The following is a 13,323-nucleotide window of genomic DNA, read 5'->3' as shown; positions in this document are numbered from 1 at the left end:
GGAAGAGAATAATGACAAGACCAAAGGGAATGAATTCTTTGACCCAGAATTTCATTATCTGTAATATTACTGCTTAATCAAAGAGTTGGATAGACGGTGGGGTGGGTGACTGGATGGATGGATGGGTGGATAAATGAGTGGATGGTTGGATGAAGAGGGCAGATGTGTATTTAAATGGATGGATGGATATTTAATCAGGAAGGGATATAGATGGAAGAGAACTAACTCAGAAAAATCTACGCTTGGATATATTATTCTGTATTTGATTGTCAGAGAAAAATATGAGGAGAAAGAAGGAATCGTTTTTCTAATAATTCCTCATTTGTAAAAGGGAAACTGAAAATTCTTTTGCTTCCTTAATAGACAGCTTTGACAGGTCACAGCCATGATGTAGGGGAAGTAGACTTGCAGGAAAATAGAAAAGAATGTCTCTGAGACAAACTAGGTAAGAGATAGCCTTACATTCCAATAGCATAAAATAGAAAATAAAAAACTGTTCTGTATAAATAAGTCATTGGTAACCAAACAAAGTTAGAACAAAGCTCTGCTTAAATTTCCCTGATAAGTAGATTTCACATTACTGAACGGAAGCCAAGCCAGGAAAGAGCCATTCAGCATGGAGTTCATGAAGTGTTTCAATGTCTACATTTAATAATGAAGGTGCCCGGTATGAAGAGGACATCCATTCAACCCTATTGCTGACACAGCCCTAGAGAAAGTGCAGAGATGCCCACAGGCGTTCCTCCCCTCAGTTAAGCCGTCATCAATCTCTTCCGATGTTCACAGGCACCAAAGGCGTGTTTGCTGTTTTCTGTGAAGTCGCCTCCTCTTCAAATGTGTCCCTTGAAATAACATATAGAAAGGAAGGCCTGGAAAGATGTTAAACCAGGTTTTCCTAAGAGAAAAGGTCAGTCTTGTTTTATGGCCCATGATGCAAGGTGACTGAGGGATGACCTGGTAGTGTGAGGGGAGCCTAGCCTTACATTGTCCCCAGCGCAGCTGGAAATGCTTTGTGCCATCAAACACCTTCTGTCTGGCCTAGGACCTGTGGCAACTGAATCCCTACAAGAACATGCCCATGTGGTTGGTGGCTGAATTCCAGTGGAACCTCTGTAGACAGTTCTCTGGCTCTAGGATTGGATATTCCTCCCAATCAGAAGAGCCATTTGTGAACTCCATTGACCAAACGGAGTTCGTTCCTGTTTTTAGCAGGAGCAGCTCACTCTGGCTTAAATTCCGAAAGATCAGGCCTTCTTTTGTTAGTCACTTATCTGTAGTCTGGTGGGCACAGCATAATTACTGCGGGAACGGTATTCTAAAAACTTCTGACTTGGATCCATTCATAAGATGATCACATGAAAAGGACCCTTCCTTGAACTATTTTTTCAAACATAATGTTGGAGTCCTAGAACCTAAGGATTTGAAGATACCTTAAAAGAGCGAGAGGTACGTATTGGTTTTTAAGACTAAATATGACATCTGCAGGTCAGTTTTGTTTTGTGCTAGTGAGATACATAACCAGTAACCATCTTCTAAGGCAACAGCTAGAAGGAAGCAAAATTGGTAAGGCCAAATGCCCTTTGGAGGGGACACATGTACTTGCATTGGTTAGACAAACATGTTTGCATTTTATTTCTGTTCTTTCAACACACAGCATCCCTCCTTTCACTCAGTGCCAATGTTGAACCCTGAAAATAGATGCATTGCTTGTTATCAACAGATCACTTTCTATTAAGTTGTAAGAAGAGACACAGCCTAGTTTGTTGAAAAATTGTGATAAATATTTGGACCATGTATTAAAAGAGTCAAAATAGGCATTTTAAAATTTGAGTTCTATATCAACTTGAGATGGCCAAAAAAAAAAAAAAGCAGATTTGGCATGAAAAAAGCATTTTCTTATTCAAAAATGCAAAGGGCTATTTATAACTATTTATTATGCAGTGTTTAAGGAAAACTCCTATTTTAGGAACACATATCATCAGTAGGCCTCAAGATTCCAGACCAAAAAAAGAAAATCCCCTGAGTGTGGGAGAGAATGCTTTAAATATTAATAACCAATTAGGTCTAATTAAAAAAAAAAGTAGGTCAATCAAACACAGTGCCTTGAATTCCTCCCCTTTCTCCACGCTGAGTCATTAGCATGTGGCTGAGAGACAAAGGACCCTAGCCTGCATTCTTCCTCTGCACAATAATATTTCATCACGTGTGAACAGCCTGGCAGAGCCGGGAGGCTGGGATCTGCCAGCAGGGGTGCTTTCAGGATGAATGGACCGATGCTCTGGGCATGGAGAACGGGGAAGCTAATGTGTGGGTCGGGCACTGCCATTTTCCAGGAGGCACTCTAGGCCTTTTGCTGTGTTTAATTATAGTGACAAATCTCAGTCATTGTTTACACAGGCGTATTCCTCAGGTGTACAGATGCACTGTGAGCACACTCCTGGCTTGGCTTTACGGCAAGGAGAGCTCTTTGTCTTTTAAATTAAAAACAAAATCATTCTGTTCCTTCTGGTGTCATAAAGGTAAATATTTTCACCAAACCTGCATGGATTGCTCTGGTGGTAAATCAGTTTTTCGCTTCAGTCATCTGTCAGTTGATGTAGGGGACAAGGACCATGGAAGAGGATCTGTATAATTGGTAGAGAACCAGTCTATCTGTGCATGCTGTCAACACTCCTTAGAGGCCACAATCTCACGTGGCCTGCAAGGCCCCGCTGAGGTCTGGCATCTAGGCTCACTCAGGCATCACCTCAACCCTGGGCTTTTCTGTGCTAAGGCACCGCTCTCCCTCCCTCAGGGGGCACTGGCGTATGCCACTTTATCCCCTGTGATACTCCTATTCATTACTCAAAAACACACACACCTTTCAGATTTCAACTCAGGCATGCCTTTCCTGTCCCCTGTGCCCCGGCCTAGGTTGCGTATTCTTTTGTCCAGCTTTCACATCGAACAGTATTTCTTTCCTCTGAGCATTACCTAGTCTGTTTCTTCCATCCTTATCAGTGGTATTGTCATTGTTTGGCTCCTTTACTAAGCTAGATGCTCCACACGGCAGTGTCAGGCCGTCTTCACGGACATGCCACCATGCCATTGCTCAGGGCCCCATGTTGGAAGAGCTCTGTGCTTGGCCTCATGCTCTGCTCTCTGACCATCTTGAAATCCTTAATACATTTTTGAACAATAGGCCCCACAATTTTATTTTGCACCGGGCCCCACAAATCATGTAGTCTGTCCTGGATTGGGGCCATGTCTGTTTTCATTGGATCTCCAGGACTTGGTATATGCTCAAGAGGTATTTTGTAAATTAATGTTCAGTGACAAAAGATGATCTCCTTTCATTAGTGCACGAGTATAAAATGCCTAATACCTAATATTAAGTCAGTATGTTATATATTTTCTTGGCAGCTCACTACCTAATCTTACTCTTTTCATAAAGTTTGGCACATGCACCCAAAATTGAATTAAAGAGACATGCATATTATGATCTAAGAAAAAAATTGGTTGTATAAAAAGGAAGTATAAAAATGGGCTGGTCTGTTGTTAATTTTTTGTTCTATATTTAGAACTGAAAGGGTGATGTGCGGAGAGCAAAAATGCTAATCATCTTGCAAAACGTGCTATAATAAGCTGGGGCGAACACTGCCTCAGAGAAAGCATCCTTCAAATGATAGTTGAATGAGCAGTTGGGGCTCCTCTGAAATAAATATAAAAGTTTTCCTCTGTGTTTCCATCAAGGCCGAGAAAACCCTGAAATAGCAACACGTCCAGTGTGAGCTTGCCCTCTTAGTTGGGGAAACCTTGCTCTCTCGCATGGCAAGCTTGGCCCGATATCTGCTGAGGAGCTCATGGAGAAAATACACGACTTCGCCATTTTGTACAGGGTACCCATAAGTTTTCTGTCGCTTGTCTGCATTGGACAAATTTTTTTTACCTTTCTCCCTTGCCCACCCCAAAGGTGACTGCCGCAGATTGTGGAGTTGGCAGCATTTTCTGGGCTGTGCCGGCACAAGCTGTTAATAAATTAGGTGCACAGAAGTGTGATGGCAAGGCGTTTCCTCCTGGAGTTCACAGGCCCTTCAGAACATTTATGTCTCATTATAGCCCGTACAGCAGTTTATGCCCTAATAAATCAGAGAAGCTTTGTAGAGATGGGCTGGATCACAATGAATCTTTCTGTTGGCATTTTCCCTTTACAGGCGCAAATCATGGAGCAAAACCGCCCCATCTGGCCACTCGGTAAGAGAGGACTCAGAGTGGGAGCTGATTTCTCAAGCATGACAAAGGTCACTGCAGGTAGCAGGAGTGAGGGGTGGCAGCAAAGGCTTTGAGTGACAAGGTGGAATGAAGCCATTTAGGAGCCTTTATCACTGTGATTAGAGGCATTAGCTGAACTGTCAGGGCCCTGTTCTCTCTTCCTGTGATGGGCCTCGTGTCTTCACTGATTTTTCATGTTTAATTTCCAGACCTGTTTGCTGTCTGGCAAGCAGCGCAAGTGGACACACACCCTCAGCATGGCGTGTGGACCTCTTCACTTTGATTTACGTTCCATTATCTTAATAAGGTGCACGCTCAGCTAACTGGGAATGGTTGCCAAGCAGATTGAGGGGGGATTACCTGCTCTCTCTGCCTTCCGTCACCAGTGCAAAGAGATATGTGATGAAAGCCAAGTAAATATGGAAATTATTATTAATTATGTTGTGATGGACAGAAATGCATGATTCTGGCTAGGAAATCAACTTGCCTCTAGTGGAGGTTTACCAGATGTTAAAAAGGGGGAGGAGGGGTAGAGGGGTATGAATCATATTAAAAACAGTGCCTAGAAATAACTGAGGCATTTGTTTTTGATGTTTATGCATTTTCACAAGGGACCCCATCACCCATTTCAGAAGTAAACAAATATTGATCATTTCCTTTGTACCTGGGAACTAGGTTTTCATTTTGCTGGAGAATTTACATCTGGTTAAATCGCGGAAGCCATCTTGTCTTGCGCTGCTCCTGCACCTTAGCTGGTCCAAGCTCCTGCACTTTGCAGGACTGTGGAGGAGCTTCGGGGGTACCTGGGCTGCTTGCTAGTGTTTACAGAGAGGCTTGTGGGAGCCCTTGGAGAGAGGAATATATCCGGCCGCACCTATTTCTATTCCATGAAGGCTTTCCTGGTGCTTCTTCAGTAATCACTTTGCTGCTGGGAAGGCAGAGGAGAAGCAGGGGAGTATGTGATTTATCAAAAGTGACAAGGAGAACAGAGCTCCGCCATCAGCCTCAGCTACTCTCATATTTACGTAACACCTTCCTTCCAGTGTTTTCCCCAGCAGAGGACCAGGTGAGGTTCACGGACTCTGCGGAAATGCAGCTGCGCTGGGGCAGGCACCAGGATATGTTGGCCTCTGTCCCAGCAGAATTACGCAACAGTCTGCGGAGGGAGGGAGGGGGCAGAGTCACTCCCTCGCTGAAGAAGCCCTGGAAATGCAGACTCGACGCCAAGTGCTGCTTGCAGGTTGGGAGGTTGCCAAGGCCCAGCACCCCAAGACTCAGGAAGAAAGTCAAATCCTGTAGGAGTCAGTAACTGACCACAGGTGCGTCTGCCCCGTCTGCCCTGCTGTAGTGAGACTCTTAGTGAGACTGGACCGGTCACAGAGGCACATTAATGCCTCGACCGAGATGCTTGTGCTCTGCCAAGGGAGAAAAAGAACCTACCCACCAAAGGGATTCTCCAGGTGAACTTAAAGTCCCCTCATTGTCCTGCTTTACCAAGGTCCCAGCACCAAATGAGGTACCTGCCCTGCCTGGGACTTCACTCAGGGCTGAGTGTGTACCAGGAGACTTCATCTGGTACAGGATGTTCGACACACAACTGCTGAGTTTTTTTAAGGTTTCCATTTGAAACGGGCTGAGCCCTAGCAGATAATCAGTGCCTTTGCTGTTGGAGCAAGCAGTGCTTTTATTGGTTGGAGTTTCTTAAAAAGGCGAATCGCTTTGCATTACTTGGTAAGAGGGTCTAGAGAGAGCGAGAGCTGGGGATTCTATGTGTCCCAGGGATGAGGCCAAGTTGAGAAAAAAGCCCAAGGGGCTTGGTTCAATGCCCTGCCCCAGTGCCATGATCTCACCCCCACTGAGGCCTTTTGCTTCCTCTGAGATCTTGGGCGGACCCCACCACTTGTTCATATATCACATTTCTCTTCTCTAAAATCTGCTGATGGATACTCTAGCCTCATCTTAGGGGCTCGTTTGTCAAAGAAAAATTAAAGATCAAAAGGGTTTGCTGGCAATAGTCTACTATCCCAGGTCTAACGCAGCATCACATTTATGGCTTGGTCAGGACTAAGGCTATATATATTCTGGGGGGTGCATGCTTGGCATAGCCAAGTCGCCAGCTAAGCCACTTTCAAACCGGGTGGCCTTGTTCAGGACACATAAGGCATCTGTGCCTCGGCTCTTCTGTGTGTGAATAGGAATCGCCTTGTCAACTCCCTCTTAGGGTTCTCGTGAGGATTAAAGAAGATAGTGCTTGTCAAACCCATAGCATGGTGGCTGGCACAACCTAAATACTCAATAGACGACAGCTGTGATGATGATGACGATGATGGTGATGATAACATTGTCACTTTGGGAACCCAGAGTCCGAAGACCTGGGTGCTAATTTACAGGTGGCAAATGGATTGAATTTCACATGCCAGTTTCCACTGATGGGCTGAGTATGTTAAGCAAGATTCTGAGACTGCAATGGGCTCAGTGAGAGAATCATTAAGGATATTTGCCCTTGGGGATAGAATCAAGTGTGATGACATACCATGAATTTGCTATCTCCTTAACATTTCACTGCTCCCCTAAACGGCTATGTAATCTGGGTTAAATCCACCTCTCTTAGCATCTATTACTTTTTCAGTCTATAAAATGGGAAGATTGGGCCAGATCAATTTCTTGGAGGTGTTCAGCTGAAAGTTAGAAGATGTTGGGGGTGGAAAAAATGTTCTCTGAGGAGGTTTTGGAAATGCTACATAGAATTGAACAAATTACGACAGCTTTCTTTATTGCAGGACTTCTCAGAACCTTTAGTGTGCTTGAAAATTCCAAGAGGGGACATTCTCCCCAAACGTACCTGATCACGAACACATTTGTTTTTATAACAATAGCAACTTGTGAGACTAGTGTTGCACAGAATGGACTTTGAGAAATTAGATGATCCCTAAGGGCCGTTTCTTTTTCCTCTCCAGAGTGTTGACATCTGTAAGTCTTAAAAACTCAGATAATTTAATGACTGCCTCTCCCCACCATGAACTTTTCACATCTTATCAACAAAGCACATTTAAAAGATGGTTCTTCATTGCTTGGAACAACTTTGAAAAATACCAAAGATCATCGGTAAAACACTAAGCCTTAATGTTTAGAAACCCTCCATCAGAATCTCAGTTTTAGTTGCAAGACATTCTGATGGGTTTTGCTCACTCTTTGGCTAAAATTCTTCCTTCTCAATATTGGACCTTCCGCAGGGCTGGTCTGCACTGAGGCTCTGTGGGCTAGGAGACACTCTCCTCTCTCCTGTCCGCCTTAGCCTCCGGTGGCCTCAGCAGCCTGCCTCCGCTGCCTGACAGACCAAGGGGCAACGTCTGTCTTTACACTCGCTGGGGACAGCGTCCGTGTCTTCCATGGCAGGTACAGATTAGCAAGGCAAGCAGCCTGATAGCACTAGAAATCTAAAGGTTTTTGTTGATTTCTCCTGTGTCATTAATAAATAACTTTATCTTTTGTGTTATCCCCGAGGTGGTTAAAACTATTTTTTGGTAGCAATCAAGGTATACAGTAACTTGAGTTAATCGGTCTCTTTTAGCAAGCCAGTGCTTAGAACGTGCTTCATGCTGGATCTATAGATGCTGCCCCCAACGTGCCTTTCTTCTGCTGAAGACACAGAACATTATTTCCCCCAAGGGGTTCCCACAGAGCACAGGCCCCTTCCATTCATTTATTCATGAGTGAGTGAGGAAAAGAAGAGAGAGGAACGGTGGAGGTTTGAGGAAAGAAATGAGTGCCATTGGTGTCTTAGGAAAGTTGGGCAGAGAACAGACCAGGGGGAAAGTAGACAGGTGCCCAGCAATGGGAGAGCCCACTTGGGGTTTTCAGTTATAAATTTAAAGTGGGACTGGTCGGCACAGTTGTGTATTAGCCGCCAGGGATAGGCATAGACGAGGCAGAAAGCTATATCTAATCAGGGGTGGGGGTGCAAGTCAGGTGGAAGGAGAATTAATGGAATTCAGGTGGGGTTCAAAGGGAAAGAGCCTTGGAATCTAAAGTGGGCAAGGAAGGCAATGAGGATAAGAGGCAGGTGATAGGCAGCAGAGGGACGTGAGCTGGCAGTCTGAAAATTGAATGCAAGAAAATGGAGATTTTGGAGATAACATGGTATTGACAATAATTGAGTATTGACAATGACAGTGACTTTCTGTCAGGTTAGACCATCCATGTGCTCTCTTGTGCTGCCATCTCCTGACCTCCCGATCACTCAGGAGTTAGCATTGGGCTACCTGCCTCTCTCTCTCCACCATCTTCCTGCAGTCATTCTTGGTGACATTAACATCCACACAGATAGATCATCCTATGTCCCAGTTTCCGATTTCCTTAACACCATCCCTCCCAAAGGTGATGTCCTCTACCTATTTTGACCGTCTACTCCCGTGGTTATATCCAGACTTTGGACCACTTATTCTTCCATAGAACCCCTATTGATATTCTGCAGAAGTACTGTTTTCTGGAACATGCTTCTGGAAGTAATGGGTTTGAATCCCAGTGCAACGAACAGCTCCCATCCCTTACCTCTCTGAGATTTTGGTTCCTCACCTTTCGGTACATGGACCAAAAAGGGTGGCTATGGGACTTGTGTATTAACACATGTAACAGCCCTGATCCAGTGCTTGGCTTATAGCAGCTCCTCAGTAAATGTTAGTCTCTTTCTTCTCTTCTTCCCAACAGCTTGTGGGATATCTTGACATGGGAACATAAATCCCATACTCCCTCCATTAAAGAAACCGTGCTGTTTACACATAACAGAGCTGATCGAAGGTATGGCAAATGGATGTTGAAATGGGTGCATTGGTTTCATTGCCAGCTTGTGCCTGCGTCTTGGTAGGACCCTGGTAGATGCTGACTCTACCTGGGCACAGTTGGGTTGTTCAGTCCCTCCTGCCACAGGGTGTGTGTTGTGGGGCAGTGAACAGGGGTGTCCATGGTCCCTACATGCTGGGCTGTTTGCAGGACAGAAGGGTTCAGACAAATGAGCCAGGTGGGTGAAATTTGGGGAAACAACCTTCTGCTTCATTTTGATATCTAGGTCATAGGATTGTTCTTCCTAAGGGCTGGCAGGAGTTACCAGGAGCAGAGACCCAACTCACTTTCTCCAAGGAGCACTCCTGACATTCTTTTAGGCGGAGAAGGTCAGAGGAGCACTGCCAGCTGCCTGCCAACCAGAGGGCAGAGTGGATTAATTAAAACTAAAAATAAACCTCAACTGGAATTGCTCTTGTAGGTGGAGGGAAGATAGATTGGCCAGAGCTAAGATTTTTAAGGCCACATCCCTTGCATTTAACTTTGACCCCTAAGATGGCTGAGGTAGAGGAATTATTTTTGGCATCAGGTAAGTAGTCCAACATTCGTACTGCGTTAGTTCTGGTTCAGTACGTTTGGGGAGCTATGACTTTTTTTTTTCTTTTTAGACTGAAATGATGTGTGGTACTTGAGAGTGAGAAAGGAGTCGATATTATATGTGCCCTTGAGCGTCGTCCCACAGTTAAATAAATAGATGTTGTCCCAGGAACAGAACTTGTCCCATTTACTTTAAAGCTTGTGTTTTCTTGTTTGTATCCCAAAATATATAACTTTACATTTTAAACTTAAAACCATTATAATATTGGATGTTCTTTTTTTTTCTTGTTTTTTCTTTTTTCTTTTTTTTACATTTTTTGGATGTTCTTGAATAGGAAATAGTAACAGTATTTGGTACCATGAGCCTTAGAGCCACTCACTAGAAGGTAAACTCAGCGGGCTTTTTTTATGCAGGGAGCCTAATTTGGGTGATTCTATAGGAGGATGAAAAATAAAAAGGAAAGGAAGTCCTGATCATATGTGATATCTTCCAAGTTTCCTTTTTTCAAGGCCAAGAGCTGTAAATGGAAAGATTAATTTGATATTTGAACTAAGGGGAAAAAATTGCTCTCATCACCTGAGGTTATAAATAGTAATCATCAATAAAAAGAATTGGCCTCTATTTCAAGACAAATAGATGTAAATTCTCTTCAAATAGGTGTCAAGATTTAGCATACCTTCAAAAGCAATGTGTGAATCATGAGTTGCATAGAGTGACTAGATGACAATTAAATTAGTAATGGCTTGAAACAACTCAGTGGTATTTGAAGAATTGTCTTTTGAAGCCAAAGTACTTTCTCTTTTACTCTTTGGTCTCAGGAATATGTTATAAATCATGTTTTATTATTATTAAATATTATAATTTTTATCCCAGTCGATTCACTATTTGGGTGGGAAAATAGTCAAATCTCTGAACCAAGGAGAATATTGGAATCATGCTAGTGTCCATAGGAGTGGAGCTTGACTGATTAAGACATGAGAGAAGGGGGAAAAGAGAGAAGAATTTTAATCTTAAAAATAGATCTTCATCAGAGATAAAGAAAGGGCAAAGGACTACAGTACTTAGAAGAGAAAGCTGAGTTACCTTTAGAATCTTGAGTGATAAATTTGTCATGAGAATGAGAAATGAAGCAAGAGGTGAAAAATCCACAGAACAAAAATCAAAAACACTGATTATTTTAAACACACAATGAATAAATGGAGGTAGCTGTAGCTGGACCAACTCCTTGTTGAATATAATAATCTGAAACTGAAGGATCTGAAAAAAGTTCCAGAGGCTACAATCAGTGTGGAAAGAGGGACCAGAGGGAAAGCTAGGATGCATTTACCTTCCCTTTTGGACTGGTCTTTCTGATTTGGCCAGAAGTTTCCAAGAGTGAAGTGGTGTGGCCGTGGCAGGAGTAGAAGTGCCTTCTGCTTTAAGATTTGGTGCCTGTGTGGTTTCAGGTTTTCTATCCATATAGAATAAAGTGGCAAGAAGGGAGACTGCAATCTGAAGAATTCAGGAGAGAGAGAGAATTTAATAGGAAAGGAGGGACATCTGGGAAATTCCAGAAATTCAGTCACACATGAGAAGAGTAAACAGAAAAACAAAACAAAACAAAAAAAACAACAACAACAAAAAGATAGATGAACAAGTTATTTAACTGCATAAAAATGTCTGTGTTCAGGGAAATTTGCTTTTACCCCACATTTAAAAATATAAATGATGCTTCCTGCAGTTTACAGAGAATTACAGGCAAAAACATGGGCTTTCTGATCAGGTGGGGAAAATATACAGTGGCAGCTCAAGTAAGGGGCTGCACTGGAATCCTGAGGAATGTGGTTCTTTACACAGAAGTATTCAAAATTCAGGTATATGCCTCTTTTTAGTGGATAGTGGCACAAATAACCTTACATTTGGTCAGCTAAGAACACGGAGTCCAGAAGGTGGATAAAAAGGCTCACGACTGAACTATCGGCCGTGCTCTGTAGAGAGCATCCTCATGCTCCTTGAGGAGCCAAATCCCTCTCTCTCTAAGGCTCCCTTCTGCTGGAGCCCCACCAGTCTTTCTTCTTAGCTTCCCTAAGGCTCCCTTAGGCTCCGCAGTGGAATGGAGGGGCCTGGTGCCCTTTGAACCCCGTGGTGTAACAATTGAAAAATTATCAGACCTTCAAGGCTGCCGAGACTCTCAGCGTCCTCCTGTACTCATCATATTCCTTGGTATTATTATATTCAAGGAGGCTCGACTCTTCCTAGGCCTTCTCAAAGTGCTTTCCTTATACTGCCTCACGTCGATGCCAGGGAGAGAGGTTGAGGCAATAGAAGAAGGTCAGGGAGTATCAAGGCAGAGACAGAGGACTCCAAATCCAGAACCTCTCTAAGTGCATCGACCCCCGAGGCAGCTGGAGCAGCAGTGGGTCTAAGCCATGGTCAAGTCCCTTGTGGTTTCCCAAAATGTGGTTTACCTCCATATATGTGCTCAACATCATACCCTCTGCCTCAGATGACCCCTTCTCTCTCGGTCAGAACTCCTATTCATCCTTCAAGTCCCCACTCAGAAATGTCCTTGTCATTGGTAATTGCTGACTTAAGAAAATAGATTCAAGGGTACATGCAGATCATTCCTTGAAAATATGCTTCACATTGGGGTCAAGGTCATCAATTGAGAGACCTGGTCAGCATCAAGAAGGAGAATTGGATTCAAAGGCGAACCCATTTCTTATTTTTAAATAAAATGGAAAATCTAAATATTTCCTATAATGAGTAAAATTACCTTTTTGGCAATTGCCAAATTTGTAAATTAATTCAAATTTTGAAACTGAAAATGTAGAATTCAGTCTTTTATTGCCTGTCTGACCTTGAACCAGTGAGATAAATCTGAGTGAAATTTTTAGTTTCTGCTAATTTAAATTCTAGAACTGATACTTATTGAGCACTGATAACAGTAGAAAGAGATATTTCAGTTCTTCATCTTTCATAAAGATCATTTTTCATAAAGATAATTTTCTTATGCAAATTACTCCTGTAAGGGTGGGTATAGGGTATGATTAGGAGAGGCTGAAATTGTAAAATAGCCTCCACATTCATTTAGAGGTGAAAAAAATTGTTTACCAGGGAAAAAAATCACCAACTATGTCCCTGGATCAAATGTATAGATACATCCAAAGATATGCCTTCACATAATTGTCGAAAAGGAGAAGCTGATAATCTTGCCCAGCTCAACAACGTTTCCTTTTTATTTTAAGGTTTTGTTCTGTTGGCTGCACACATGTTTTTAATTTTCCTGGGTGTGTTTATATGTTTGCAAGTTTCTGAGGCTGTGCTGATGAATGGAGTTTTTATTGAATTTATATGTAGCTTTCAGATAGTAAAAATGTGCCTAAGCATCTTCAGCTTGCCCCTTCCCCCAGTCTGGGTCTTGTCTGAGGAAACGTATTCTACCGTCTTAGTATTCTCAGGGTACCCTTGATCTGCGCCTCCATATGCTACTATAATTAAAATATTTGAAAGAGGGGGAAATGGTGTTTGTGACGTTAGTGGCAGGATCACGAGATGCTGGAATCACTCTTGATGGGTTTCCCATTGAATGGCAGGAATTGGCCCAGTAGAGGTGGTCCTCAATGAGCATCACATTATGCCATCTTCTACAGAGAAGAGCACTTACTTCCAATTATAATTAGGACCTTTGAATGCTTGGGGGGTTGGGGGTTGTC

The 13,323-nt window shown here is 43.1% G+C and overlaps 1 protein-coding gene across 1 annotated transcript in view; it reads left to right on the top strand.

The window, feature by feature from the left end:
* LOC109377358 (voltage-dependent calcium channel subunit alpha-2/delta-3-like) overlaps nucleotides 1-3,790 on the top strand; it is a 177,796-nt gene extending 174,006 nt beyond the window's left edge. Inside the window, exon 8 of the mRNA XM_019633697.1 lies at nucleotides 3,733-3,790. Within this exon, the coding sequence (XP_019489242.1) occupies nucleotides 3,733-3,753 (21 nt within the window). The 3' untranslated portion in view covers nucleotides 3,754-3,790. The remainder of the gene's footprint in view (nucleotides 1-3,732) is intronic.
* Nucleotides 3,791-13,323: the final 9,533 nt, after the last annotated feature.

This window comes from Hipposideros armiger, unplaced genomic scaffold (assembly GCF_001890085.2).
Source record: "Hipposideros armiger isolate ML-2016 unplaced genomic scaffold, ASM189008v1 scaffold_1374, whole genome shotgun sequence".
Taxonomy (NCBI): Eukaryota; Metazoa; Chordata; class Mammalia; order Chiroptera; family Hipposideridae; genus Hipposideros; species Hipposideros armiger.
The sequence above is the reverse complement of the archived record's forward strand: the minus strand, read 5'-3'. Positions and strand labels throughout refer to the sequence as shown.